The sequence below is a fragment of the Mytilus californianus genome, unplaced genomic scaffold, assembly GCF_021869535.1.
Source record: "Mytilus californianus isolate M0D057914Y unplaced genomic scaffold, xbMytCali1.0.p SCAF_4, whole genome shotgun sequence".
Taxonomy (NCBI): Eukaryota; Metazoa; Mollusca; class Bivalvia; order Mytilida; family Mytilidae; genus Mytilus; species Mytilus californianus.
The window spans coordinates 72,649,791-72,664,154 of record NW_026262690.1 but is presented as its reverse complement, the minus strand read 5'-3'; the positions used below and the strand labels follow the sequence as shown (position 1 = coordinate 72,664,154).

The 14,364-nt window shown below is 33.1% G+C and overlaps 1 protein-coding gene across 5 annotated transcripts in view; it reads right to left on the bottom strand.

The window, feature by feature from the left end:
- The window catches only part of LOC127738504 (ras-related protein Rab6), a 138,083-nt gene extending 124,821 nt beyond the window's left edge, over positions 1–13,262 (bottom strand). For 2 of the 5 annotated variants that reach the window (XM_052249797.1, XM_052249796.1), the window contains exons 1-3: positions 13,058–13,262; positions 2,452–2,510; positions 1,315–1,368 (exon numbers count right to left, since the gene is read on the bottom strand). In XM_052249797.1, coding sequence (XP_052105757.1) covers positions 1,315–1,368; positions 2,452–2,510; positions 13,058–13,127 — 183 coding nt within the window. In that variant the 5' untranslated portion in view covers positions 13,128–13,262. Of the gene's footprint in view, positions 1–1,314; positions 1,369–2,451; positions 2,511–12,517; positions 13,031–13,057 lie in introns of those variants that run through there. The other 3 variants (XM_052249795.1, XM_052249793.1, XM_052249792.1) reach the window with 3 other exon arrangements.
- Positions 13,263–14,364: the final 1,102 nt, after the last annotated feature.

Genomic DNA, 14,364 nt, shown 5'->3' with positions numbered 1-14,364 from the left:
ATACACCAAATATAGTAGACCTATTGCATACAGTATAAGAAAAACAGACCAAAACACAAAAACTTAACTATAACCACTGAACCACGAAAATGAGGTCAAGGTCGGATGACACCTGCCAGTTGGACATGTACACCTTACAGTCCTTCCATACACCGAATATACTAGACCTATTGCTTATAGTATCTGAGATATGGACTTGACCACGAAAACTTAACCTTGTTCACTGATCCATGAAATGAGGTCGAGGTCAAGTGAAAACTGTCTGACGGGCATGAGGACCTTGCAAGGTACGCACATACCAAATATAGTTATCCTATTACTTATAATAAGAGAGAATTTAACATTACAAAAAATCTGAACTTTTTTTTCAAGTAGTCACTGAACCATGAAAATGAGGTCAAGGACATTGGACATGTGACTGACGGAAACTTCGTAACATGAGGCATCCATATACAAAGTATGAAGCATCCAGGTCTTCCATCTTCTAAAATATAAAGCTTTAAAGAAGTTAGCTAACGCTGCCGCCGCCGTAGCCGCCGCCGGATCGCTATCCCTATATCGAGCTTTCTGCGACAAAAGTCGCAGGCTCGACAAAAACTTAGCAATAAGTTAGTATTTATACAATGTTAAAATTCTGACACTTGAGGACTGTGACATCTTTATTTCATTGAAAACTTAGCAACAAGTTAGTATTTATACAATGTTAAAATTCTGACACTTGAGGACTGTGACATCTTTATTTCATACTATAACCATTGAAATACACAGATTCTCTAAAAAAAAAAAATATGCAAAATATCAATGTTTTTTGCAGAACTTATTCTGAAATGAACCTTATCAGAAATCCACATTTGATATTGCATTCCTCAGGCTTGTAAAATTTCCAGCATGCACATAAGAATTTCTACAACAGGTCAACAGAATATATACAAAATTTCCAGAAAATTAGAGTCCGACCTGTCATGCCTGATGTCACAAAATTTTATCGTGATGACCAAGTTGATGGATAACACAAACAAGTAGTGTCTGTTTCACGTTCAAGCTGAGTTGTTCTGAAATCCTATTACCACATTTGATGGACTACCATTGTTTACTCTCTGGGCATACAAATTACAATTCTTAATCAACTAAAACCGTTTTCTGTGTAAATTAATAAATCAGCAGAAACAAATCTGACCAAAAATTTGAAAACAGACCCATCCTAAAATCAGATAAATATTAAAATAGGTTCCCCCTAAACATGCTAATTTTCATTTTTATTGTCAGATTGTTCACAAAGTGTATTTCAAAAAACATTTAATTTTTTCTACTTACTGTTCTATCTTCTAGATACATAGTTTTGGACAAGAAATCAATACCTATTGTAGCCTGAAAAACAAATGCAATTATATGTGATCAAGTTCACCTACAATGCATATATGGTGATTGATAGTACATACAACATGTCAATTATGTATACTATTACTGAGAGTTTATAATCAGACATATAGTGAACATTTTTACAAATTCAAATATCGCTCTTTTTCAATATTACACACAGCTTCATATGTTCATGAATAAATTCCAGAATAAGTTAATGCGTCAGTTGAGACTCCTAATATTGAGCTATCATTAGTATCTAACTAAAAATTGTTGCAACTTATAAAGAATAAGGCTTTTATGTGAGCATTTTATCATTTGAAATTCATCTTTAGAAATTTAAAGGTACACCTCCTTATAAGGTACAATAAAGTTACATTTAGTACATACATAAAAAGTATTTTGGAAGAAAAAAGTTTTTACCAGGGAAAAATATTTGCATGCAATTTTTTGGATTTCAGATTCCTTTGAAATATTGGATCTGCAGCTTATACAGTTTCCTTAAATTTTGATTACTGGATTTAAAACAAACAATAAATCATCAGATGGATCTTGCTACTGCGATACTAAACTGATACATATTAATATTGCAGTTCCTGTTTTAATTTGGAGTTTCAAGAATTTGCAGACACCACCTCATTCCCAATGTTACATTACCATTTTCTGCTTTTTTGTAATGCATTCTGCATTATTTGAACTGACTTCTTGAAGCCAAAGAAATTAAAATAATCACACAAGAAATCATTGATTGCATTTTTGCTGTTAGGATGAAATGATACAGACATGTAGGTATTGATTTATCTCCTGCATTATCAATTTCTTATAAGTACATAGGTATTACAATTTCTGCACCTAATGTCTGCATGTTGATTCATATTATTGACTATCAGCAGATCTAATGATAAATGAAAATTCCAGAACAGATATGTACATGTAATCTTTCACAAGTTTGGACATATTCGCTCCACTATGATTTTTACATCCTGCCACTGTATACAATGTACTCGAGTAAAAATATGAGTGAAGTGGCAACACACTTTTGCTTGTAAAAGTTATCATTGAATTTCCAAAGATTTAAACATAAAAACTTACTTGATAGGTATTGTCAAAGCTGTCATACATAAATCTTGTTATCAAAGAAGTTTTACCAACTGAAATAGAAAAAAAAACTTATAATCAAACTGGTAAAATGTAATTTATAAAAGCACATCCATTTTTTTACCTCATGTACATTGTACCTAGGGTTGACCACAAGGTCAAAAAAAAAAAAAAAGATTAGTCATCAACCAATCCATAACTTTTTCCCAGTGACACATGAGTGATAAAATTGAACTTAGTCCTGTATGTGTACATAAAATTGGAAATCTTCTGCAGCAAAAAAAAAACCTTGAAACAAGATTTTACAATAGATAATATGTCTCTGAAAAGAGGCGAAGATACTAAAGGTAAAGGGGTATTGAAACTCATTGCGTCGAAAATAAACTGACAATGCCATGACAAAGAACAAAAAAAGACCATAAGACAAACAACAGTTTATAAAACACAACATTTAAAACTAAGACTGAGCAACATGAAAAAACCAGGGATGATCTAAGGTGCTCTGGAAGGGTAAACAGATCATTCTCCACCTGTTTCACCCGTTGTGTTGCTCATGTAAGTACAAACCTGGTGTTAAGTCTAATTCGATAAGTCACATTCGAGGAAAAGTAGAAAGGATTGTGGAACCTTACGCCAATTGGAACATATCTGCTGTCATCTGTGAAACGAGTATTCCATATATAGCGAAAGTAATCAATGACTTTTTGTAAATCTTTTTGCCAGAATTATTATATTTTAGTTGACTACAGAATGCATTAAGAAAGAGATCTAGAGTAATTACTTTTACAGGCTTCACCAGTGAAACTGTTTTAACCAAAATCTTGGTTTAGATAAATTTTTGTCAACCAAACAAGTTTTCCAGTTTGCGATACTTTTGATGAATTTGACACAGAATTTTGTATTTTATAAAATCTTTTAAAAAAAGTAAAACAGGGGAATTGACAATTACAATAAAAGTCTGTATAGAAATTCTTAAAAACATTATGAAAATTTCAATGAAATGGAATTAAAGTCTCAAAGGACTGTATGTTTTATTTTATCACCTTGCACTTTCACGACTTGACTGTAGTTTTCAACTGCAGTTCGTTAAAATTTCTGACCAGTTGAACAGTTTGGTTTGATAAAACAAATTGCAATTTGGTCAGAATTTTGAATAAACTGCAATATGTGGAGAATAACATTTTTTCGGGTGTGATCAAATAAAAAACACTTCCTTTAACCTATCCCAAAATCGCTGTGACCGAAAAAAAACTGTTCATTTAGCATGCCCCATAATCATCTGGATGTAATTAGCGCTTTAAGTTTAAATGTTTTTGTGACCGTGAAGGATAATAACTAGAGGCTCTAAAGAGCCTGTGTCACTCACCTTGGTCTATGAGCATATTCAACAAAGGACACTCTCCTACATTGTAGACGAGAAAAGAATTCATGGCAAAAATCTTGAAAACTGGGCCCATAATCAAAAATCTAAATACATGTTTAGATTCAGCATATCAAAGAACCCTAAGAATTCAATTTTTGTTAAAATCAAACTAAGTTTAATTTTGGACCCTTTGGACCTTTATGTAGACCAATTTGAAAACGGAACCAAAAATTAAGAATCTAAATACATGGTTAGATTTGGCATATCAAAGAACCGCAATAATTCAATTTTTGATGAAATCAAACAAAGTTTAGTTTTGGACCCATTGGACCTCAATGTGGACCAATTTATATACGGGGCCCAAAATCCAAAAACTTAATACATGGTTAGAATCAGCATATTAAAGAACCCCAAGAATTCACGAATAAAACCCCATTGAAATTGGTCAAGAAATAAGCAATTTATACAAAGTATCTTCTTTTGCACAATACTGTGCAATTGAATATTTCTTGCTATTGCGCAATACTGTACAATTGACAATTTCTTGCTATTGCGCAATATTGTGCTACTGGATATTTCTTGCTATTGCACAATACTGTGCAATTGAAGATTTCTTGCTATTGCGCAATACTGTGCAATTGAAGATTTCTTGCTATTGTGCAATACTGTGCAATTGAAAATTTCTTGCTATTGCACAATACTTATTATATGATAATTTACACATCCTATTTGGTGTGTATCTCCTATCATATCATTATTATTTGCTTTTAAATATAAAACAGAAATAACCAACTTAAAATGGAAAATTTAAAAAAAAAAAAAAAAGAAAAAAAATGAAAAAAAAATCCCTCCCCCAAATTTTTTGAACCCCCTTATGATTCATCACCCCCAAACTCAATCCCAGCTTTCCCTTTGTGGTATGGTACCTTGCAGTACAATTTTAGAGAGATCCATACACTTGAACACAAGTTATTGTCTGGAAACTAGAAAAATGCTTACTTTTGGCCCCTTATTCCTAAACGTTTTGGGCAATTACCCCCAAACTCAATTCCAGCTTTCCCTTTGTGATATGGAACCTTGTAGTACAATTTCAGAAAGATCCATAAACTTACACACAAGTTATTGTCATGAAACTAGCAAAATGCTTGTTTTTTGCCCCTTTTTTGGCCCCTAATTCCTCATATTTTGAGGCAATTACCACCAAAATCAATCCCAGCATTTCCTGTGCGATATGGAACCTTGTGGTACAATGTCAGAGAGATCCATACACTAAAACACAAGTTATGTCTGGAACTTACAAAAATGCTTATTTTTGGCCCCTTTTTGGCCCCTAATTCCTTAACTGTTGGTACCATAACCCCCAAAATCAATCCCAACCTTCCTTTTGTGGTATTGAACCTTATGATAAAATTTCATAGAGATCCATTCACTTAAACTAAAGTTAGAGTGCGAAAACCAATGTGTCTTCGGACGATGACGACGACGACGCCAACGTCATACCAATATACGACCGCAAAAATAAAAATTTTTTTGCTGTCGTATAAAAAATGGTAAAAATCATCATTAAAGGCCAATAACTCCAATAAGGAGTCATCAGACGATTTCCTCCATATAATTTTAATTGTAGATCTTGACCTTTGGACCTCAATGTAGACCAATTTAAAAATGGGACCTAATATCCAAAATAGTAATACAAGGTTAGAACCCCCAAAAATTTAAGACTTAATTTAATCCCATTGAAATTGGTTAAAAGATTTGTATTTATTTTCAATTGAAGATTTCTTGCTATTGCGCAATACTGTGTGTCCCCCCCACAAAACAAAACATTTTTTTGAAAAAATTTGAAGAAAAAAATATGAACCCACAAAAAAATATTGAAACCCCCCCCCCCCCCAAACTTTTTTGAACCCCCCCCAAATTTTTTTTTTTTCGAATTTTAAAGATTTTCTTTTCACGTTTCAGGAAAAAGTACAATTTCAGAGAGTTCCATAAACTTTAACACAAGTTATTGTCTGGCAACTAGAAAAATGCTTGTTTTTGGCCCCTAATTCCTGAACGTTTGGGGCAATTACCCCCAAACTCAATCCCAGCCTTTCCTTTGTGATATGGAACCTTGTGGTACAATTTCAGAGACATCCATACACTTACACACAAGTAATTGTAAGGAAACTACAAAAATGCTTGTTTATGGCCCCTAATTCCTAAACTGTTGGTACCATAACCCCCAAAATCAATTCCAACCTTCCTTTTGTGGTATTGAACCTTCTGGTAAAATTTAATAGAGATCCATTCACTTAAATTAAAGTTATTGTCCGGAACCAAATGTGTCTTCGGACTACGACGACTCAGACCACATGATAGCATTATATGAATGCAAATTTTTTGTGGTCGTATAAAAACGCAAAAAAATTGTGTAAAAATTGTCATCAAAGGGCAAAAACTCTATAAGGAGTTGATCGACTATTTTTACCATGCCGACTTATTTGTAGAACTTGTTTTGCTGATCATTTTTTGCACTTTAAAGTTTCTCTCTATAATTTTCAAGATAATAGGCAAAAATGAAAAAAAATAAATGTGGACTTTGTCCATATGTGGACACAGATGATGCCCCCGCTTGCATATCATATAGTTATAAAGGGACATAACCAAAGAACAGTAAAAGTGACGCTACCCAAATTTGATCTTGATCTGAGTTTTGTGGAAATAAGCATTGTGTATAAGTTTTATAACATTTGGTTGAGACAAACCAAAGTTAGAGAACAGAAAAGAAAAATCAGCAATTTTTATGTTTATAAAGGGGCATAACTCAAGAATGGTAAAAGTGACGCCACTGAATTTTGTATTTACACATTTGTAAACTGTATTATGTAGTAATAAGCATTGTGTATAAGTTTCATAACATTTGGTTGAGGCAAACTAAAGTTAGAGAACGGAAACAAAAAATTTGTTCTTGTTCTTAGTTTTGTGGTAATGAGTATTGTGTATAGGTTTTATAATGTTTGGTTGGGGCAAACTTAAGTAACAGAATGGAAACTAAAAAAATTTGCAATTGTTCGATTTATAAAGGGGCATAACTCAATAATGGTTAAAGTGACACTTCCCAAATTCAACTTGATCTGTGTTTTATCAGTGGAAGGCAAAATTAAACATTGCATTGTATAAAGTATTGATTCTAGTTGATTCAACTATAATCATGGACAAAGGAAGATAACTCCAATTTTAAAAATTACTTGAATAATGACATTGATATTTTTAGAAAAAAAATGAAAAATTGCTCCGTTTGTAAAGGGGCATAACTCTAGAACAGTAAAAGGGACGCCACCAAAATTCAAACTTGATCTGTGTATTGTGGTAATAAGCCTTGTGTAAAAGTTTCATAACATTTGGATGAGGCAAACTTAAGTTAGAGAACAGAAACCAATTTTGGGACGTATGTTCATACAAACGGACAAGGGTAAAACTTAATGCCCCCTCCGCTTTGAAAATGGTAAAATTTGTCATTTAAGGGCAATAACTCCTATAAGAAGTCGTTTGATAGTTTGATAATTGGAAGAGCTCAATATTCTGAACATTTTTGCCCTTGTCAGATTTTTCTCTATTTATAACGGTTTTCAAAATTTAAATAATAGACAAAATTTGCAATTTACCCCTATGTTCTATTTTTAGCCATGTCGGCCATCTTGGTTGGCAGTATCATGAAAGAATTTCTCAGACACTTTTTTAAAACTAGATACCTCAATGATAATTGTGGCCAAGTTTGGTTAAATTTGGCGCAGTAGTTTCAGAGAAGATTTTTGTAAAAGTAAACGACGACGGAAGATGAGACGCCAAGTGATTAGAAAAGCTCACTTGGTCCTTTGGGCAAAGTGAGCTTAAATTGACTGGTATAAAACTAGTGTGCTCGCAGTTCGGTTGATGAAATGCAACCATAAAATTGATATACATGTACAAACATTCATGACTGCTTTACCAACTAGATGTCAAATCGCGCCTTGAAGACAATGCAATATAAATCTGTTTTCCAACGCGTCTGGGACCAAAATAATCTTTCAGAACCTCTCTTTAAGTCTAATGGGGCCCCAGCCATTAACAACAAAAGCAGCAAATATGAAGTGTTCCCATTACTTGGAGATATTTATGTAAGGACATGAGAGCAGAAATTTTGCATGGATGATAAAGCATTTGATTTCAATATTTTAATGAACAGTCAGGGGTGCTACTTAAACAAGTGATTTCATCATCACTTATTTCAGTGATTTGATAAATTCAGTTATCACCTATTTAAGTGATTTTAGCGTTTTCTTTGATCTTCAAATGCTAATTTCATTGATTTTCCATATTTTCACAATCTTTTCTATAATTTTCCTACATAAATCAATTATCCCTTTTTCTTTGTATATTAATTTCACCAGTGCGCTTGGGCAGTAAGTTAGTGCGCTAAAGCTTTTAAAAGTACCCTTGGGAATTTTTCTGTAATCAAAAATTCATTAACTACTCTTACTATCAGACAAAGATCAACAATATTAGGTAACCTGATTGGTTTTCTTTAGAGTTAGAATGATCTACTTCAAGGTTATGACCTGATCTACAAACTATTCCAGTTTTTGCATATTTTAAAAAAACTGTAAAAGTGTCAGGCTTATCAAGTAAAAGACAATTTCTGCATGTACATAGTTGTTTTTTCAATGGAAATGTTGTCTTTTTACCAATAAAAAAATCAAGCTTGTGGGAAAAATATCAAGAAAATGTTATAAACACTTATTAAAGTGATTACATTTTAACTTCTAAAATTACTTGTTTCAGTGATTTTAAAAAGTCTGTGTGAAAATTTTTAATATTTCACAGCCAAAATCACTCGAGGAAGTGATTCTGAAATCACTTGTTTAAGTAGTACCCCTGACTGATGAATGTTATACATTAAAGCTATTTCTTATGCTCAATCAAACTACATGTACATTATAATTAACAGCGTCCGGTGACAATGCATAGCATGATGTTTATGGTTCTTCACTGACCTCCTTTAGAGGAAGACTAATGAATTAATAGTGTCACACTATTAATATAGTGTCTAATAAAATGCTCCGCTGGGCGCAGCTTGATACGACCGCAGAGGTCGAACCCTGAACAGTTGGGGCAAGTATGGACACAACATTCAAGCTTGATACAGCACTGAATTTGGATTGTGATTAAATATTGCCCCAAATTCCTAAACGTTTAGGGCAATTACCCCCAAACTCAAACCCAGCTTTCCCTTTGTGATATGGAACCTTTTAGTACAATTTTATAAAGATCCATACACTTACACACAAGTTATTGTCCTGAAACTAGAAAAATGCTTGTTTTTTGCCCCTAATTCCTAAAATTTTGAGGCAATTACCCCCAAAATCAATCCCAGCCTTCCCTTTGTGGTATGGTACCTTGCAGTACAATTTCAGAGAGATCCATACACTTGAACACGTTATTGTCTGGAAACTAGAAAAATGCTTAATTTTGGCCCCTTATTCCTAAACGTTTTGGGCAATTACCCCCAAACTCAATTCCAGCTTTTCCTTTGTGATATGGAACCTTGTAGTACAATTTCAGAAAGATCCATACACTTACACACAAGTTATTATCATGAAACTAGAAAAATGCTTGTTTTTTGCCCCTTTTTTGGCCCCTAACTTCTAAAATTTTGAGGCAATTACCCCCAAAATCAATCCCAGCATTCCCTTTGTGATATGGAACCTTGTGGTACAATGTCAGAGAGATCCATACGCTAACACACAAGTTATGTCTGGAAGTTACAAAAATGCTTATTTTTGGCCCCTAATTCCTTAACTGTTGGTACCATAACCCCCAAAATCAATCCCAACCTTCCTTTTGTGGTATTGAACCTTATGGTAAAATTTCATAAAGATCCATTCTCTTAAACTAAAGTTAGAGTGCGAAAACCAATGTGTCTTAGGACGACGACGACGACGCCAACGTCATACCAATATACCACCACAAAATTTTTTTGCGGTCGTATAAAAATCATCTGTTCAGTTAAAATTCTAGTGGAGAGCCGAAACCTGTCGAACTAGGAATCATACATGTAATTAAGCACTGTTAAAAATGTGATTTGGCATGTACTACCTATTTTTTGTTTGTCATAATTTGATAAACTTATCTTTAGTTTTTAGTCATAATAGTTTAAATTGATACATTATACATGTAAAATGTTCTATTGCTTTTTCTTTCATGATACTTGTTGACATTTGGTCAATTATTTTTAAGAGTTTAATTATGATTCACTTATAGTTATCTGAAATTGTCCAATTGCAGTCCATTCACACATACATGAACATGTAAGAAAAAAATAGCCACCTACCATTTTTTTATACTAAAAACAAGAATGTGTCCATAGTACATGGATGCCCCACACACACTATCATTTTCTATGTTCAGTTGACCGTGAAATTGGGGTCAAAACTCTAATTTGGCTTTAAAATTAGAAAGATCATATCAAAGGGAACATGTGTACTAAGTTTCAAGTTGATTGGACTTCAACTTCAAAAAATACCTTGACCAAAAACTTTAACCTGAAGCGGGACAGACAGATGGACGCACAGACTGAAAAACATAATGCCCTAATTAGGTGGGGTATAAAAATTGGAAGAGAATTAAGGATTTTTTTTATTATGGCCTTTATTATGATTAAAATTGATTGAGGGCAGGTTAATTTATTTAAGAAAACAATTCCCCACATTGGCAGGCTGATACATGTACATTTACAATGTTAATAGAAGATGTGGTGTATAAATGTACATGTACAAGTGTATGTCAATGAGATGCAAAGCAGCAAGTACATGTAGCAACCAAATAGGCAATAACACAAATAACAACAAGAACAGGACGGACGGATGCCCAGTTTTTCTATGTCCCCAGCAACATGTTGTGCGGAGGAGACAAAAAAAATCTAGAGGTCAGACTTTTTATATTCCCCAGTAAAAACATAGAAAAATCCATTAACTCAATAGAAATAAAAAAGTTTAAAATAATTTTCATGTAACAATACATGTTACATGTAACACAACACCTAAAAATGTATATTTATCGTTTTTTGTCTGCCATTACTGGACAACACAGTGTAAAAGTGATTGTTTTATGACATCAATACATTTTAGGTATGTCATGTACGTGTACATTTGTAAAGTGGCAAATCTATAACAGCTATAAATTGTAGGTCTACTTAATAACATTTTACATTTGCACCTCCTCAAAGTTCTTAAATATTTGTTAATCCATGTAATCTAAGCATGTAGAAAGTTTAGGCCTAAAAAAAATACCTACATTTCCACAATATACTGAAAATTAGTGTTGGTTGGTAAGCAAATAATTATTAAAAAAAATTTTGACTAGTTTAATCAGGGGGAAAAGTCAGACTCAAATCATGCAAATAGTACCTGTTTAAAAATGACACAAAAAAAAATATTGAGTAGACATTCATAATTTTTGTATTATTCAACATTATCAGTAAATTGTGTGTTCTACAAGGATCACCAGTCCTTCACCTTTCATCTGATACCTTAATTACTAAAATATATATGCTATATAGTTTAAGATTTACACCTTTGCGTAGGAACTATTTTGTTTTAAATATTTACTACTTTCCAGTGTGTTCTTTTTTGACCGGGCCCGATTAGGTGGTGTTACATCTTACAAATAAAATTGAGAATGGAAATGGGGAATATGTCAAAGAGACAACCCCCCGACCAAAGAGCAGACAACAGCCGAAGGCCACCAATGGGTCTTCAACGCAGCGAGAAAATCTTGCACTGGAGGTGGTCCTCAGCTGGCCCCAAAATAAAATTGTGTACTAGTTCAGTGAAAATGGACGTCACACTAAACTCCAAAACATATAAATGAACTAAAATTAAAAAACATACAAGACTAACAAAAGCCAGAGGCTCCTGACTTGGGACAGGCGCAAAAATGTGGCGGGGTTAAATATGTTTTGTGAGATCTCAACCCTCCCCCTATAACTCTAGCCAATGTAAAATGAAGAAACACATAGCAATACGCACAGTAAAACTCAGTTTAAAAGAAGTCTGATGTCAGAATAGGTAACAAAAGAAACTAAGCAAAATGACAATGATACATAAATTAACAAAGGACTACGAGCAGTTACAGACATGCCAGCTCCAGACCTCAATTAAACTGATTGAAAGATTATGTCTTCACCATATGAAAATCAAGTACAATCCCTCCCGTTAGCGGTTTAGTATCATACCATCATAAAATATATGAGAAGAACATAACCAGTATCATGCCAACAAAGTCTATCCAAATTATTTTCGTAAAGAATTTTGCTCAAGCCAGTGCTTGGGGCGGTCTCAAACTTGCAGTGAGGTGAGAGTTTTTTTAATCTGTGTTGAAGGCCTCACAGTGGCTTTGAGATGAAGAACATCAATAAAAGCGCTGTTTCTTTGCTTTTTGTGTGGTTTTTTTTAATTTTTTTTGCTGTGCATAAACTGATTTTGTGACATGGATGGATATTCCATATCCTTTGTTTTTCAATTACATCATGCAAAGTTCTATTCAACCCCTCTGTTGACAGAATAAGCATAGACAGACACAAAGGGGGGTTCAAATGGAATTCTTGCTCTAAAAATTAGGTTAGGTCAAGATAGCGAAAAGTATTTTTTAGTGGGCCATAAGCTCATTAAGACTTACCCGCAGCTTCACCAAGAAAAGCCAATTTAAACTTCAATAACGAGCTCCTGATATAATTATTGTTAGAGATATCCATTGCTTTCTGAGCAAAACTCATTTTAATAAGGATGTTCAAAAGGATTAAAAGGTCTAAAAACTGTCTTGTGTTATATCCTGTTTGTATATTAATGTGTCATTACATGTAGTCTAAAGTTCTAAAATATATGTTATATCAAAAGTTCCATGCTGTCAGGTGATTCACTGTGACGAAATTTCATTGTTTACACCATAAGTAATATTTGTTGCAAATTGTTCATCTAATTATCTTCAATTTATGTCATGTGTCTGTATTAAATTCCAAAACTAAGAGCATGCAATTTGTTATTCTAGATACACAATTTCATTGAACGGTTAGGTCGCAAATTGTATGGAAATTAATATTTAATGAAAAATAATTTATTATTAAAAGCGATGACTCAATATGTGCATGACATGATTGGTTCACAACGAAGTCGAATAGGTAAACACGACCACTTCCGTTACCTCGTCATCGGAACTTACCACTTTGTTCCCCTAGAAAAACTAATTTAAACTTCCTCAGCGGGTTCCCGAATTCCCCAGAGGAACTCATTGTAATATCTGATTCCTATGTAGAAAAATGAAAGTTAATTTGTAGGTGTGAGTCGAGACTGGACGTTAATATTTCGCTGTCTTCTTTCAACTCGCCACGTTCCGAGTCTTCATAAATTACAGACATGCGTGTTCACACCGGAAATGTCAAAAATATCGTTTTGAAGGAAAGTGTTGCTTTTATTTTAAAACGACAACATATTCTGTCTTCTTCAACATCCCCTTTGATTGTTTCTGTTAGCTCATTAATTCAAAAATAAAAAAAAGTCTGAGTGGGGAAATTTTAACATGAAAGTAAATTCCTGCTCTAGTTTTAAAAATAAATTTTTGCAATGAAATATATTAAAAAATCCTAATTGAGCCTGAATTGGTAACTTTGAGGGGTTCATTGGTAAGCAAATTGAAATAGTACTAATTTGAACCAACAGTTATATCAATTTATTTGAATTATCTGTTAAACTGTGCGTAATTGAAAATTTATGGGAAAATAGATATCGTTTTAACTTCATTATTTCAAAAGAAATTTTGTTTATCATAGTGGATAAGATTCTCGGCTTGTTCGTTCAGTCATTTACTAAAAAAAAGCAAGAAACATATGATACACAAAGAATATTAGTAAACTAGTTCATCTGCTATTTTCTAAGAGTGTTAATGATAGAGGTATGCATGATAAATTGCTGAAAACTGTCAATTTGTCAGTAACGACCGGAAGTTTTCGAACACACCAATCTATTCATTATATATACTTACGTTAAGTACTAATTTTCAGAATAGGAATATTGTTTCTGTATACATATACCAATTCAAAAGTATATCTGTTCAGATCAAAAACTGAAATAAAATATAGATGATTTTAAAGGGGCACTAGCTACGAATTGGATAAAGAATTAAAAATATGATTTTTTTTTTGGTTTCAAACATCGATACAAGCGGAATTACAAAATAATATTTCGCAGTCAGTTTGGTTCAATTTCGTCAAAATGAGATAAAAACATCACTTATTTATCATTTGCTTGCAAGTCAATAACTCAACTCATTTGAATCTGCATGTTTGCAACCTTTAAATTTAACCTTTAGTGGATTTGGGTAGTGCATGTGTTCATCATTCATTCAACAGAAAAGCATATCAACATTGAAAATGAAACAAGGGAGACACCCGTAATAACCATTTCTTTGACTTGTCCGACCCACAAAAAATCATTTATATACAGTTTAAACGACGATTTACAAATATTTCA